The 17832-nt window shown below is 37.2% G+C and overlaps 1 protein-coding gene across 3 annotated transcripts in view; it reads right to left on the bottom strand.

Annotated features, from left to right (window-relative positions):
- LOC125674927 (uncharacterized) overlaps nucleotides 1-17832 on the bottom strand; it is a 33484-nt gene that overhangs the window by 5652 nt on the left and 10000 nt on the right. For 2 of the 3 annotated variants that reach the window (XM_056158102.1, XM_056158103.1), the window contains exons 1-7: nucleotides 16686-17759; nucleotides 16041-16472; nucleotides 15535-15885; nucleotides 14449-14547; nucleotides 14091-14132; nucleotides 11981-12069; nucleotides 5645-6384 (exon numbers count right to left, since the gene is read on the bottom strand). In XM_056158102.1, the coding sequence (XP_056014077.1) occupies nucleotides 6118-6384; nucleotides 11981-12069; nucleotides 14091-14132; nucleotides 14449-14547; nucleotides 15535-15885; nucleotides 16041-16472; nucleotides 16686-16728 (1323 nt within the window). In that variant the 5' untranslated portion in view covers nucleotides 16729-17759 and the 3' untranslated portion in view covers nucleotides 5645-6117. Of the gene's footprint in view, nucleotides 1-5644; nucleotides 6385-11980; nucleotides 12070-14090; nucleotides 14133-14448; nucleotides 14548-15534; nucleotides 15886-16040; nucleotides 16473-16685; nucleotides 17760-17832 lie in introns of those variants that run through there. The other variant, XM_048912303.2, reaches the window with a different exon arrangement.

The raw sequence follows: 17832 nt of genomic DNA, 5'->3' as shown, positions 1-17832 counted from the left end.
ATGTAGGCGCCAAGGTCATGAGGTCAAACCTTTTAATACCAAATGAAAGGTCTTTTCACAAGGTATACGCATGTGAAATATGAAAACTCTTACACCAAGTGTCCAAAAGTTATGACCGAAGTTAAACTTTTTGAGGAAAAACAGACAAACGGACAGACCAAAATCTATGTGTCCCGACTCTCCGATTACGGGAGCATAAAAAGCCACAACACTTACTTTTGAATTGTTCGTTTCTGTCGCCGATTGAAGTTTGTACTATGATTTTGTGTTTGCATGTCGTTAACTAGGCGAATTTGTTAAGGAAATATAGAGTGTTTCTTCTTTGTGAAAGGCTTAAAAAGCTATCTTTCTCTTTCTTCTCTCTCACTTAAGGTATTTTAAAGTTATCAATGAGTTAGAGATTCTATTTCGACAGACTTAAAGTTAAATCTATTTTTATTGTTATCAAATATGTCGGTCAGGGAATTTTAAATGAAACTTCATGTAATCTTATCCAAATACAAATTTAAAACCACGAACTATGGTCACATAGATGGCAATAACTATGTTGCTACAAACAACACACAACACGTACGATTCAAGTCAATTTATTAAATGTAAATGGTTAAAAACTGAAAGTACATAATTTTGAATATGAAGACTACAAAAGTATTCAAATTTGACGGACGAAGTGAATTATTAGAGATAGAGAGTGTGTAGTAAGAAAATCTACAGACCGTATCTAGCCATCAGACCATACCTAGCCATTAGACCGTATCTAGCCGTCATTACAGGTGAAAACCTACAGACCGTATTTAGCCGTCATTACAGGTGAAAACCTACAGACCGTATCTAGCTGTCATTACAGGTGAAAACCTACAGACCGTATCTAGCCGTCATTACAGGTGAAAACCTACAGACCCTATCTAGCTGTCATTACAGGTGAAAACCTACAGACCGTATCTAGCTGTCATTAAAGGTGAAAACCTACAGACCGTATCTAGCCGTCATTATAGGTGAAAACCTACAGACCGTATCTAGCCGCCGTTATAGGTGAAAGGAAAAACGAATTCAGCTTGACTATTGTACGACTAAATAGTTACATGAATTTATCATGATAATCGTATGACATTGTTTGTTTTAGCTCGATGTTTGCATGATTTTCTATTGTAAAAGAAATTGCATAAAAATCGAGCGAACCACTTTTCTTTGCGTATGATACCGGTAAACATAATTATACATTTTGAACAAGAGTATCGCAATCGGTACAACATACGCCCTTCGGATAGTGAAATTCAACTTGAAAGGTGAAGATAACGAACAGTGATCAATCTCATGAGTTATGAGATTGATCACTGTTCGTTATCTTCGCCTTTCCTATAAGCAACACAAAATAGATAGTTGTGCAAACACAGACCCCTGGACACACCAGAGGTGGGATCAGGGGTCTAGGAGGAGTAAGCATTCCCCTGTCGACCGGTCACACCTGCCGTGAGCCCTATATCTTGATCAGGTAAACGGAGTTATCCGAAGTCAAAATCAGTGTGCCAGGAACGTCCTAACAATCAGTATGAAACACGTCAGACAGCTTTTGACCCAATGATAGGTTGTATTCACGAACTAGATCGTTATAACGAACCTAGGATTTGCGAAATGCTGACTTCAAATGTTGAAACCTCTGTACCAGCAGAGCAAGCTCTTGCGTATCGAATCAGTGGAGAGATGTAAACACCACATGCAGGTGTATTGAATCAGTGGAGAGATGTAAACACCACATGCAGGTGTATTGAATCAGTGGAGAGATGTAAACACCACATGCAGGTGGAAGCATAGTATGCACTCTGAATTAATATCGTGCACCAATCCATCTGACATGTGAACTGATTATGTACTCTCTGAGAGGGAGGTTGTGACAAAATGTCGGTGCAATATCTATCTATGATGATAAAAATTCCAGGAAACCATTTGATCTACTTTTAACCCTAAAGTAGGTCGTGGATCACCAATTAAGTTGAAATGTGAACTGATTATGCATTTCTCTGAAGGTTGTGACAAAATTCCAGAGCAATACCTGTGACCACACCCCCCAAAAAGTTCTACCCCTAAAGTAGGTCATAGTGCGCCAATTTAGCTGAAATGCTAACTGCACTTGTATTCCCCCGACAGGAAGTCTTTAATTAAATATCAGGGCAATATCTGTATCCGTAATGAAAAAAGTCAGGAAAACTGTTGGACCAATCCAGATGAAATGCGAACTGAACCTGTATTCCTCCAAGAGAAAACCCGTGATTGAATTTCAGGGCAACATCTCTACTCATAATGAAAAAGCCCGAAAACTGTTTGACCTACTTTTAGTCCCAATGTAGGGCCAATCCAGCTGAAATGCAAACTGAACTTGTATTCCTCTGACAGGAAGCTTATGAATAAATTTCAGGGCAATATCTGTATCTGTAACGAAAAAAGCCCGGAAAACTATTTGATCTACGTATAGCCCTAAAGTAAGTTAAGGGCGGACCAATCCAGCTGAAATATATACCCACTCTTGCACTTCGTGAGGGAGAAATTGTGACCAAATTTCAAAGTCATACATGCATCTATTACGGCAAAAAGTCCGGAAAACATGACCTCGGACGGATGGACAGCCAGTCAGCCAGACACACGGACAGCGCCATAACATAATACCGTCTAATGACTGGCGTATAAAAAGGATATAAGCTCCATTTATTAATTCTATTTAACACGATAAACTATTATGTCATCAATTACTACTTACATACATTATTTGCATATATAAGATGAGCAACATCTGTATCATTATATCATAGACATGTTTACTGACTCAACGTAAACTACTCAAACATCATCTTTTCACATGAAATGAATCTCTGATATGACTTTGAATCACGGCAATTATCAATTTATTACAATAATCCAAAACTCGTAATTTTCGACGCCGTGTTAGAACAACAGAAATTTGATAAAAGGGATACATATAGTAGTTTTGAAAATTGCCTTATTTGATGATTATTGTGCATTAATTCATACAAAACACGTCTTGATTGAAAACGGAAAAAAATGATAGGTGTACATGTAAGGACTGCACCGCGGAAATACAGTTACCAAGACGATATTGTAAAAGGAAGACGCCTGTATCTTGTAATACACAGTCAAGAAAAGTTTACTGTTGCAGTTATCGACGTACATTCTATGAGATTAATGGGTAAGTAAATCACCGGTAAAACAGTCGCATGGTTCATAACAACCCCACAGCGGGCCTTGTTCCGTCACCAGAAACAGTCACATGGTTCATAAGAAACAACCCCACAGCGGACCTTGTTCCGTCACCAGAAACAGTCGCATGATTCATAACAACCCCACAGCGGGCCTTGTTCCGTCACCAGAAACAGTCACATGGTTCATAACAACCCCACAGCGGGCCTTGTTCCGTCACCAGAAACAGTCGCATGATTCATAACAACCCCACAGCGGACCTTGTTCCGTCACCAGAAACAGTCACATGGTTCATAACAACCCCACAGCGGGTCTTGTTCCGTCACCAGAAACAGTCACATGATTCATAACAACCCCACAGCGGGCCTTGTTCCGTCACCAGAAACAGTCACATGATTCATAACAACCCCACAGCGGGCCTTGTTCCGTCACCAGAAACAGTCGCATGATTCATAACAACCCCACAGCGGGCCTTGTTCCGTCACCAGAAACAGTCGCATGATTCATAACAACCCCACAGCGGGCCTTGTTCCGTCACCAGAAACAGTCGCATGATTCATAACAACCCCACAGCGGGCCTTGTTCCGTCACCAGAAACAGTCGCATGATTCATAACAACCCCACAGCGGGCCTTGTTCCGTCACCAGAAACAGTCGCATGATTCATAACAACCCCACAGCGGGCCTTGTTCCGTCACCAGAAACAGTCACATGGTTCATAAGAAACAACCCCACAGCGGGCCTTGTTCCGTCACCAGAAACAGTTGCATGATTCATAACAACCCCACAGCGGGCCTTGTTCCGTCACCAGAAACAGTCGCATGATTCATAACAACCCCACAGCGGGCCTTGTTCCGTCACCAGAAACAGTCGCATGATTCATAACAACCCCACAGCGGGCCTTGTTCCGTCACCAAAAACAGTCGCATGATTCATAACAACCCCACAGCGGGCCTTGTTCCGTCACCAGAAACAGTCGCATGATTCATAACAACCCCACAGCGGGCCTTGTTCCGTCACCAGAAACAGTCGCATGATTCATAACAACCCCACAGCGGGCCTTGTTCCGTCACCAGAAACAGTCACATGGTTCATAAGAAACAACCCCACAGCGGACCTTGTTCCGTCACCAGAAACAGTTGCATGATTCATAACAACCCCACAGCGGGCCTTGTTCCGTCACCAGAAACAGTCGCATGATTCATAACAACCCCACAGCGGGCCTTGTTCCGTCACCAGAAACAGTCGCATGATTCATAACAACCCCACAGCGGGCCTTGTTCCGTCACCAGAAACAGTCGCATGATTCATAACAACCCCACAGCGGGCCTTGTTCCGTCACCAGAAACAGTCGCATGATTCATAACAACCCCACAGCGGGCCTTGTTCCGTCACCAGAAACAGTCGCATGATTCATAACAACCCCACAGCGGGCCTTGTTCCGTCACCAGAAACAGTCGCATGATTCATAACAACCCCACAGCGGGCCTTGTTCCGTCACCAGAAACAGTCGCATGATTCATAACAACCCCACAGCGGGCCTTGTTCCGTCACCAGAAACAGTCGCATGATTCATAACAACCCCACAGCGAACCTTGTTCCGTCACCAGAAACAGTCACATGATTCATAACAACCCCACAGCGGGCCTTGTTCCGTCACCAGAAACAGTCACATGATTCATAACAACCCCACAGCGGGCCTTGTTCCGTCACCAGAAACAGTCGCATGATTCATAACAACCCCACAGCGGGCCTTGTTCCGTCACCAGAAACAGTCGCATGATTCATAACAACCCCACAGCGGACCTTGTTCCGTCACCAGAAACAGTCGCATGATTCATAACAACCCCACAGCGGGCCTTGTTCCGTCACCAGAAACAGTCGCATGATTCATAACAACCCCACAGCGGGCCTTGTTCCGTCACCAGAAACAGTCGCATGATTCATAACAACCCCACAGCGGGCCTTGTTCCGTCACCAGAAACAGTCGCATGATTCATAACAACCCCACAGCGGGCCTTGTTCCGTCACCAGAAACAGTCGCATGATTCATAACAACCCCACAGCGGACCTTGTTCCGTCACCAGAAACAGTCGCATGATTCATAACAACCCCACAGCGGGCCTTGTTCCGTCACCAGAAACAGTCACATGATTCATAACAACCCCACAGCGGGCCTTGTTCCGTCACCAGAAACAGTCGCATGATTCATAACAACCCCACAGCGGGCCTTGTTCCGTCACCAGAAACAGTCGCATGATTCATAACAACCCCACAGCGGGCCTTGTTCCGTCACCAAAAGACTGATATATCTGTAATTGTCTTTATATTCATGATATATCGAATACACTATATTTCATATGGTTTATATCACTGATCACATTCCTTTAGAATTATTTTAGATCAATGATGAAATATTTACGTTAAATACTTACCAACTGTAATAGACGCTAAATAAAACCAACTTTCCATGTTGCACTGAACTTCATTTCAATAGGTTTCACTTAGGCTTATCACCAATAGAATGTACTCGATAACTTAATTAATAATACATTTATCAAATTCTCTGTTATCGTCGTGTGCGTGCTGATAAAAAGCATTCAATTTGAGAAAGGGTTTAGTTTTGTTCACAGATTCCTATGTAGTAAGTTGTTAATAAAAATACATTTGTGTTCATCAAATCTAGAAATACAAATCAGATTCTACCATTTAATTTTTTCCTTCAAATTTTGCAGATTAATGATGTCTCAGCTGTTGTTGATAGTTTACCTTTAGATTTGTGATATCAATACGCTGTGATGAAGACTTCACAAATAAAAATGATAGTCTCTCAGAATGAATTCAATATATCTGTTATAGAATTTGAACTCCATCACTCGAGATATATATGAACATATCTAGATTTAATTCAACAGTCTTCTTGCTTTGAGTGATTTTCATCATCTACATTTCTGTGCTTTGTTTTCTTTTTTCTTTTCTTTTTCTTTTTCTTCCTCTCCGTATATAAATTTTCGTTCCCTGCGGAATCGTCTAATTTCGGAAGTGCATTGTTTCGTTTTTCAGGAATAAAGATATCAATATTAGTCTTGCTTGGAGGGATCAAATTTCTCTCAGACGGGGTGATGACGAAGATGTCCCCAGGGTCGGTATCTGTATTCCCGTTCTCGTCGCTCACCTTAATCAATACATGAAATATCTGTATATATTACATAACATTGATGGCTTGTAGCAGTTAATTAATTGTGTCTTAACTTAAAGCTGTATGACCCGATGTTCATGTATTATATTTGTACATAATTACTTTAAAGCAGATTAATTACTTTACAAAGTTATCAACTTTCCCTTAATTACATGCTTGAAAACATGTAAAAGAAAACAGTGAGAATATTATTTAGAAAGTAAATATAGTGTGGTACATATATATAAATCATCCGGAAAACCTCGTGCCTTTCACCGAAAGCACAGTGTATTCGGTGAAAGACCCAAGGTGTTCCGGATAACGCATAAATTATACAGTGTTGGACGTCTATAAATAGCCCCACGCGCGTCAGGGGAATCCCAACATGATGCATGAACTCAGACGCAACTGTCTAGTTTTAAGGCTGAAAGAGCGTAAAACAACGAATTACTAATAGGTATTTGATATTTTTATTTCTAGTAAACTTATGGCACGGTACTGTTGTAACAAAATACACAGCTTTACACAGATAAGACCACTTATGATCTGAAAGTTTGAACTGGTCACGTGACTGTCACTTGAAATGGCAGAGTGACGCGGTTGTTTGTAAACACCGATTTAGAATTAAATAATTTTGGTTAAAACAGGTGAAATAATGTATTACATGTCATACAGCCTCATAACTACATACGTGCGATGATTTAATAGCGTTTTTACGAGATGGGAAAAAAATGTTGTAATTCGGACCATACAGCTTTAAACTATTATACATGGATGGATGGTTGTGTAGGGGGTGCATTTTGTGTTTAAATACGAGATTCGAAATTCAAAATACGAGATTCGAATTTCGAAATTCAAAATTCAAATTAACCAATCAAAATGTAGGTCACAATATATTAAAGGGTAGAGAGTACATGCATATAAACTTAAAATATGACAGAAAACTTATTATTCTAATGTTTACCAAACAACGAAACATTTCTCTTAAAACTATAAATGTTATGATGTATGCTTAGCATGCAGACAGGCCCGTAGCTGTGGGTGTTTGGGTCAAATACTTAGATTTTAGGGGCCTCCGTGGTCGAGTGGTTAGAGCATCGCGCCCAAAATCACACAGCCTCTCACCTCTGTCGGCGCGGGTTCGAATCCCGCTCGCGGCGGGAAGTGAGAAAGTTTCCCAGTTTACTTTCGGAAGGTCGGTGGTCTCTTCCCAGGTACATTGTATCTGGGTTCTCTCTTCCACCAATAAAAACGGGGCGCCACTAGATAACTGAAAAATTGTTGAGTGTGGCGGAAAACACCAATCAACTTATCTATTATCTATTATTATTAGCGGAAAGCTGTATTTCTTATGTTATCTTTATTGCAAGAGTTATCACCCTTGTCATTTTAATTGCTTATTGGACATACTCAAATAAATATTTCATGATGGTTAGTTTTTAATTAAAGTACATACAATTATAATCATTGTGTGTTTCTATAGTAGATTCTATAAAGATTAGCCAGTTTGGGTATAATTAGTATTTTGTTTTAATTTATAAGTAATTATACACTACGGATCATTATGATACTGCGGATATATAGGATTCTTCTCTACTGTGAATATCAATAAAACAAACGGTTCCGGAGGTAAAACTCAACAAACCCTGTAAGATACGTATAAGTGTGCGGTCTTCCCGACTTATATTGTACGTCTTCGTAGTAAGTGTGTGGTTATCCCTGCTAAATACTGCCAGAGTGTGTGGTCAAACCCTGCTCTGGATTTGGCATCTCTTAGCTACAAGTGTGCGGACACCCCTGCTTATTCCTGTGTAAGATCTCTGGTGTGCGGAAATCCCTGCCAGTGTCTATGATTAGAACCGGTATTTATATAGTGATAGGTGTGCGGTCATCCCTATCTACCAGTCAATAGATCCTATATAGGCGCAGTACAACTGATTAAATCTGCGCATTGTACATATTTGCAGCATCTCAGGGCTATCCGTTTCTATCACGGGTACGAGCCCGCGGGGGTTCACAGGCAGTGACCTCCCTTGCACGTTACACACACACACACACACACACACACACACACACATACATATATATATATATATATATATATATAAACAATAGAGGAAATTCGAACCATGAATAAATATTTCTCTCCGATCTATGTTCTTTTTACATTTTTTTAGGGTCCAGGAAGCTTAACTACATGTGTCATTACGACAGAAAAATCGATGTTTTAAAAATTATTTTATCCCACTGATTCATATCATGGGCAATATTTTGGCATTATATAGCATGTCATTATATGCAAACAGGCCTGTAGAAAGTCAGGTCATAGAAAGCGCGGGGGTGGGGTGGGGGTGGAACCAGGTCGAATACACCTCAAATAGTACACTTTAACTGAAATGGAATCGAAGGTTATATGAATAAAATTAACCGATGACACCCCGTAGCAATGTATTCTGATTTTAGATTAATCTTTAGGTTTACCCGCATACCATTTTTTTCTGCTTGAATGATCATATTCTTATTATTTATTTTACAGGAAGATAACTGTACATGCTTGAGTTAACAATGACACAGGCGCATGGGTTCAGCCCCCCCCCCCACCCCCCCCCCCCCACCATCACCCGAACAGCCTACTTAAGTTGATTTAATTATTTTTGTTCAAATTTCTCTGATGCATGTCCCAATGTCTTGCCTACCCCAAAAGGCCAAAATAACTCAAAATAAGCATTTTTATTGAATACCCTTAATACCCAGTGAGGGTATTTATAAAAGGGCTTATTTTGGACTTATGGGGTATGCAAGACATTGTTGATATTCATTAAAGAGATGTTCAACAAACATACTTATAACTCAACTCATGTAGCTTATTAGACGGAGGGTGGGGTGGGGGAGGGGAGGGGGCCCAAGCACCTGTGAACTACATGTATGAAGGAAAAATTATAATTACGGGGAGGGAAGGGAAAAACTAACTGGGAACAAACCACCCATTAAATATTTTAGTGTTTTACCAAATATCCACAGGCACCTGAAGTATCGACACTACTACCAACATCCATCCCCCCTCTTTTTTTTTGGCGATAATTTCTCTGAAATGTGTGGATTCCTTGTCTATAAGATCCCAATTTCGATTTATATATTCGTTTCACGCTTTTTGTAAGCTTTAGAGATTGGCCTTCTATTGGTATAACAAATTGTATGCTATTATACCGTTAGAAGGCCAATCTCTAAAGCTTACAAAAAGCGTGAAACGATTATATATAAATCGAAATAGGGATGGGGTCGACAAGGAATCCACACATTTCGGAGAATTTATCACCGCAGAAAAAAATCAGAAGGGAGGGGGGGGGGGCGTTGGTAGTAGTGTCCATACTACAGATGCCTGTACAAACATCCTTCTCACCGGTTCATTTTTATATGCGCCTGGGTGTAAATAATAGAGGAAATTCGAACCATGAATAATTATTTCTCTCCCATCTATGTTGTTTCTTTTCATATTTTTTTTTTATGTTTCAGGAAGCTTAACTACGTGTGTCATTAGTCATTACCACAGAACACTAATTTATCCACGTTTTAAAAAAAATAGCTTGTCCCATTGATTAATATTTGTACATGTACATGTATGTTTTATGTCAGGTATGTATAATCTCAGGAACAGGTAATTTTGTCCTTAATAGTAATAGTAGGGTTCTATACTATATCACCCCCTAATAAATATTAGGAGGTGATATAGTATAGACCCCTACTATTTTTATATTACAGACGAAATCACCAGTTCCTGTGGTACATAGGCTGATATATAATGTAATATGAATCAGTGCAGAAGATAATTTTTAAAACGTGGAAAGATTAGTATTCTGCCGTTATCACCCACGTAGTTAAGCTTCCTGAAGCCTAAAAAATGTAAAAAGATACAACATAGATCCGAGATGAAAATATATTCATGGTTCGAATTTCCTCCATTGTTTATATATAGATAACTGAAAAAAAAAATCAAACTAGAATCAATTGTTGGAGGGGTATCATCGGTTAATAGGCTTCATATACGATTTCACTTTAAGGTATATCATGACGTTTATTCGTCACACGTTTTCTGTCCGCTTCCCTTCCCGCTTTCTGCATGCTAAGCATACATCAAAACATTTATAGTTTTAGAAGAAATGTTTCGTTGTTTCGTAAACATATTAGAAGAATAAGCTTTCTGTCATATTTTGAGTTTACATGTATATACCCTCTAACCTTTAATCTATTGTGACCTAAAATTTGTATGGTTAATTTGGATTTCGAAATTCGAATCTCGTATTTTGAAATTTCGAATCTCGAATCAGCCTTCTGGGCTTTCGTAGCTATCAAAGACCTTGACATGAGTACATATCGGTTCGATTTTTAATAAATCGTACACGAGTATTGCATGGTTCAGTGGTTTTGCATTGTTTTCATCGTAAAAAGAAATGATGATATACTACATGTAGTATATTAAACATACATGCACAGGTTCGAGTATCACAATATCCGTTTGTTTTTCTACTTTATAATCTTTAAAATTCCTGGTTTATAACATAGTTAGATTGAATTCACGTTATCTGAATTAAGAATATTCATATAAATAAATATTGTCTGTCTTACCTCTAGTTGTATGTGTCTAGATTTTAATTGTCTACTCGGAAATATGCCACGAATATCATGTGTATAAATACATAAAAAGGAATAAGAATGTTCCTTAGTATGTTAGGACGTCCTAACTTAAGATGTTCCGAAGATATCGTCGAGAAACATCCTAAAACGTGATGTACAAACATCCTAAGACACGTTTTAGGATGTTCCTAACCTTTTTCCTAAGTTATATCTTAGGACCTATCTTAGGAAAGTTTCGTGAACATTCCTGCTGATTAAAAAAGACCACGTGAATATTGTCAATGTGGAACTCCAGTACCTTTTTGATATCAAGTTTAGAATACTCGTGCGTAGAATCTGAGTAGTGTTTATTTACAAAACAAAAAACAAAACAAAAAAACAAAAACAAAAAAACAAAACAAAATTGAATCACTGATCACACAATACGAATATTTTGGTGTTCCATTTTTATTGTCTTAATCAATCGTGAGGATCACACGCTTTGATGCTGTTGATTTGGGAAAGGTTTTGTGATTTCAAATTCACTAAACGTTCTTCGGAAATTTTGAAAATCCACATTTTGATTACACTATTTCTCGCATACATGTATGTTGTGGTACAATACATGTGAAGTTTCTCCTTCAAAGCAGTTAATATAACATAAAAAGATGGGGGCTTGTTTGAACATTTACTGGATCTAGCAATCTATCTCTGTTTGTAAAGGATTTCGTAAAGTTTTGGAATTCAGGTGTGTTTAAATGTGTTTAAAACCGATGCGTGATTTTGAAGATTTTGAATTAAAGGCAAAAACATTGAAAATGTAAAACTTGAATCGTGCGCCGTCATTCGTCGGTTTTCTAAGGGGTGAATCTGTAGCTCTCTGTATTCCTAGATACCTACAGCTCTAACTATAATACACATAACACATGTTGAAACATTGGTATTGTTGAACTTCCAGGTAAAAATCAAATAATAATCTTACTTTCTGCTTTCTTTTCTGTCTTTTATACACAACAACTGCAATCACGACACCAACAAGGAGTGCTACGATTACGGCAATCCACCAGGGGGCTGAAGTAGAGTGAAAATAACACTAAAAGATCACGTCGCACAACACACAACATAAGACTATTCGATGTTTTGATTTTAAGTAGACTTTTATATAATTTTAAAATTCATCATACAAGTCAATAACAAACGTAACACGTATAATGTATGATGGTTTGAGATATGCTTGACAACCGGGTTGATTCCGGGTAACAATTTGAATACTGTACAAGGGCAGTTGTACAGATTGTATGTATAATCGTAGAATAGATACGGGTCAGTATATTATACCAAAATAACACGCGTAGTATATAGGTATGACAGAGGTTCTGACTTCGCTTTACACTCTCAGCGCTAGGAATTGGTTTCGAGATTGTAAGCATGAAGACCGAGATCATGAAGAAACCGTACAAACCAAGGTAGGCATGGCGGACCAGAGTCCTTATAGCTTCCGTGTTAGTGTATTCAGCACATACAATTGGTATGCTATCTGCCTACTATTAATAATTGTTGAACCCCTGTAACATCAACTTGTTTGCCAGTAGCTTGCCTCGATTTAAAACAAACTGATCAGTTGAGATACTTAAACACCATATGCAGGTGATAATATGCACTGTAATATTGCTACATAAATATGGGAAGTTGACGATGGAGAAGCTGAAGTCATCTACTCGTAAATTTAGCATGCTTTTAATTGGCAAATGTACATGTACTTGAGTCGAACAACATTTCGACCCCAATGCAGGGTGCCTTTGCAATACCATTGTAAATTGTTCTTAACAATGTAACCTATCAAGATATCCTAAAACATCTCAGGGACAGGCCTGCCTTGGAAGGACTTCAAAGTCAAAATTCATGTCAAAATGTTTGCTTAAATAGGGAAAATGCTGTTAAGGCCAACTTTGAAGGTTAATTTCAACATTGTGGATTATAGGTTTAAAATGAAAAGTGAAAAAATCAAATATATGCACAACAGGACATAACTAAAGAAACTTAATAAAATATTTTAATGGGACTATTTCCGGAAAATTGTTCTTCCCTATATAGCCATTATAGGTTTTTTCTTTTGTAATCATGAATTGATCCTTTGGCAATTTACAGGTACATATAATAAAACGCGTGCCTTATAGATAACGAGAACAAGGAAGTTACACGTCAGAATTTAAACATATAGATAAGAATGTTAAGTAGAGCCAAAATCATGTCCGACCAATTGCGTGGGGAATAAATGAGATTTTATAGATCAAATCAAGGCCACCGATCATGTCCAAACAGTTGCTTGAAAAATAAATGAGTTTTATAGACCAATGCAGAGACGCACGTTCAACAGCAGAAGTTTGACATTTGTTGCTAAATAATTACCTTGCTGGGCTGAAGTAAAGGTTCTGAGAAATGGTTCAATAATCAGTAAATTAGACTTAAAAGTACACTATCAAAAGAGACATTGGAAATTAGACTTAAAAGTACACTATCAAAAGAGACATTGGAAATTAGACTTAAAAGTACACTATCAAAAGAGACATTGGAAATTAGACTTAAAAGTACACTATCAAAAGAGACATTGGAAATTAGACTTAAAAGTACACTATCAAAAGAGACATTGGAAATGAGACTTAAAAGTACACTATCAAAAGAGACATTGGAAATTATACTTAAAAGTACACTATCAAAAGAGACATTGGAAATTAGACTTAAAAGTACACTATCAAAAGAGACATTGGAAATGAGATACAGCTAACGCTTCTCTGTCTGTCATATGACATCTTTTGTATAAGTGTAATTCTCCCTCTTAAAAATAAAAATATGTGTTTGCCCCGGTATAACAGAAAAGTCAAAACGTCTGGTACCAAAACAAAAGGACTTGTTGCAGGGAATACACATGGAAAATATGAAAGCCCTCTCACTATCCATTCAAAAGTTATGGCCAAGCTTAGTTTCTGCAGACAGACAGACGGAGAAACAAAAATCTACATGCCACAGAAAACCTACAGTATGACAATAAATCCATTTTCTAAACACTATCAATAGTAAGGCAAATTACATACGTGAGGGCGATGAGTTTGTTCCTAATATATCTGAGCTTAGAGCTACAAGAGAAACAAATTTTAAATGAATTTACATCAATGCAATGTATGATACAATTACTTTTAGATTGAATACTAGTATACAAAGATTGATTTTGATTTTTTCGAAAGGGAGATGTCACAGCTGTCAGGTCTGAAAAGAGTTTTATTCTGCTTGCATCCGCCAAATGTCACAACACTCAGACCTAACATGTTGTGTATTCCTACTTAAAACAATATCACTACATTCTACGTCAGCATATTAATAATAAATAACTTTGAATATAACTATGACAGGGGAAATTATAAATCTAGTTAATACATTTAACTATGAAAATACCACTGGACTCCGTTGACATGGAACTATCGTCTGGAAGATGTCCCACTGTGCAATTCTCACCGATGGTTAAACCACACGTAATGGTCAGCTTTTGGGGAGCTGAAATAGAGGAACCTCAATATTTCAATGTTCTTGAGAATTATTTGTTTTACTTTGACGTGAAGAAGTGTCTATATGAAATAAGGAGTTTTAGCAAAGTAAAACAAGAAGCTGAAGTCAAACAAGTGTTAGGGCTATCTTCTTGCTTTTCATTCTCATTTTTTTCATGACAATGTTTGTGTTTTTATAATTACAATCACGTAGATTATTTTTGGTTGTTGTTTTACGGTCCAATCATTTTCCTCCATTCATTGCAGTATCATAATTGATAAAAATACATAAATAATAAATAATAGTCAATTTAATCAGCATCGTCGTCATCATCTTTATTGTATCATTATGGAAAAGGTGATGAATACGAACAGCAATCACCCAAGATTATGTACTAGTAACCGATACATTGAGGGCAGGGCTAACACGGACCTCTGGATTGCATCGGAAAATATAGAACGCATGCTGAACATATCCATGTGTGCATATATTATTATTTTACATTCACTGAGTCTTTTCTCTTATATTTCTGTTGAAACTGACATGGATTTCATCATACCATTATCGTGGCGTATTTCTGCCCCTTGTATGCAAGCTATTTTTATATAATCTATGTCTACATGCAAGATAAATATGTCGACATGCAGGATAATTATGTCAACATGCAACATAACTATGTTGACATGCAAGAAAAATGTAATCAGATTAGAATTTGTAAAATATTGCAAAATTATCACATATTGCCCACATATGACTTCCTACATGCTAGATGCTAAATATTTATAATATATAAAGAGCGGAAATAGCAATGAATATAGGACAGCTATAATATATATATATATATATATATATATATATATATATATATATATATATATATATATATATTACATTTTGGTTTGGATGTCCTTTTGTCCTTTTCGTCTCTCGGGGCAAATTCATTTTTATATTCCTACATGAACATCTTATTTCTGTTGTGTTCTGAGTAATACTTACACACAAAACCGATCCAGAATCTCCCCATTGTATTTGCCTTATACGAAATGAAAAATTTATTCTTCAGATCGAAAACCTTCTTTATCTGGTACTTGTTGTTGTTCAGGAGTGTGATATTCTTAACATCACGACAAGTTTCAGTATCCTTGAATGCAATCGTTGCGGATCCAGATAACTGAACATCAATTGAAACAACATGCACCGTTTCCATTGCGTTCGTGCCATCAATTTCACACCATTCGTCAAAATTGAAATGGTGGAAGACACCAGGATATCCATTAGATTGCAAATATACACTATGATTTCCCTCCTTTCTTTTACTGGTTGACCCCATATCCATGATCTTACACTCTATAATTAAAAACGTGATACGATTTATTGCATCAGTGAAATCTATAATTTGCAACTTAGAGAGAATGATATTGACGTACGGTATATATATATATATATATATATATATATATATATATATATATATATATTACACACACAAAATGGACACTAACTTTTAATGCAGAAATAATCGACTGCCATGAAGTTGTTATAGGACGGGAATACAGTATTATCACAAACCGCCGATACCTCCATTCTCTGGACACGAACCGGAGCCGGACATTTATTGTATCCTGTACAGGCATTCTGTATCGCATAAGTATAAGTTTGGTTTGCTGTGTTGTTGTAAGTCACATTACAGTCAATGTCTATATCCACTATACAACACCTGCTGAAGAAGCTATAACCTGGTGCGGACAGGACTTCAGAACAGTTCTGTGACGTCGGTTTGGTGGCTGCCTGTACCGATAACACCGCTATTACACTGTCAGGAGCACCGCACTGGGAATTGATAGTGGAATAATTGGTTATTCCTGAGGCATAACAAGCGCTGTCATTACTTAACGGATCGGGAAGAATCGGTTGCGAAGATTCGATGGAAGTTTCTGCAAGGGCATTTAATCGAGAAGTAAGCAAATAAATTATATAAAATAAGTTATTCATATCTAATTGACCAGAGAAATTATATAAAATAAGTTATTCATATCTAATTGACCAGAGAAATTATATAAAATAAGTTATTCATATCTAACTGACCAGAGAAATTATATAAAATAAGTTATTCATATCTAATTGACCAGAGAAAAAGTAAAACGTACCGGTAAAAATCCATACAATATAAAACAGTGTTTCCAACTTCATTTTAGGAATAATTTCATTTCAATGCATTTCTTTTCAACAAATTAGGAATTATTTCTGTGTCCTTTGATTATTTTTATCAGTAGTTTATTTTACGTCTCTTAAAAACGACTCTCTGTTTGTATTCGCCAACCTACTGATTTATTAGACTTTTTTCTTCGGTTATCAGTTGGTGTCAAAATAGCAAATGCTTAGCGAAATACACCTATTTTTGGCATTTAAAACGATATATTATCCTTTACTTGTAATTTTTACAGAATTATATCTTTATCCACGACTCAACATATTACATCATAGTACAAACTTAGATACAATGACGTTTTTATTTTAGGTAAGATATTTCATTTTTCAAATAAAAGGGAGTAGTAAATGTAAATATGAAGTAAGCTTGGTCTCGTCAGAGTTTATTTTGTCTGAGAACCGCATTGAAAGTTGTCATATGCTTCTCAAAGTCCTAATTATCGTCGATCCTACCCACTTTGATAAGATCTAAATGGCGTTGCTGATTTCTAAACCAGCATGTAAGTGTATGTATATACATGTGTTTTTAACATACATAAATATATATAATGTGCAGTTGATACATAGATACAATAAATATGATGAAAATAAATGTGTATTTTGAAATTTCTATTTCAGATTTTATTTTTCAGCGTTTTCATTTTTGTTGAGATACCAGATTGTAGATAATTTGTAGAAAAATACTTTATTGACGTTAATCAATTTTAAAAATTCTTATCTTCATATCTTGTTAATGCTATTAAAGGGACACGTTTCAGTTTTATTTCCGACATTCTGCAATATTACAGTATATATTATCACCTGCATATAGTGTTTAAGTATCTCAACTGATCAGTTTTTTAAATCGAGGCAAGCTACTGACAAACAAGTTGATGTTACAGGGGTTCAGTAATTATTATTAGGAGGCAGAGAGTATACCAATTGTACATTCTGATCGTGCTTCGTATAGCATTGCTGCATATGTGTGTTCCGGATAGATTAGTACTGACCAGCGCTCAAGTTCCGGGTAAATTAGTACTGACCAGCGCTCGAGTTCCGGGTAAATTAGTACTGACCAGCGTTTAAAGGTTTCCTAATTTTTACTAG

This window comes from Ostrea edulis, chromosome 3, assembly GCF_947568905.1.
Source record: "Ostrea edulis chromosome 3, xbOstEdul1.1, whole genome shotgun sequence".
NCBI classification, from domain to species: Eukaryota; Metazoa; Mollusca; class Bivalvia; order Ostreida; family Ostreidae; genus Ostrea; species Ostrea edulis.
The sequence above is the reverse complement of the archived record's forward strand: the minus strand, read 5'-3'. Positions and strand labels throughout refer to the sequence as shown.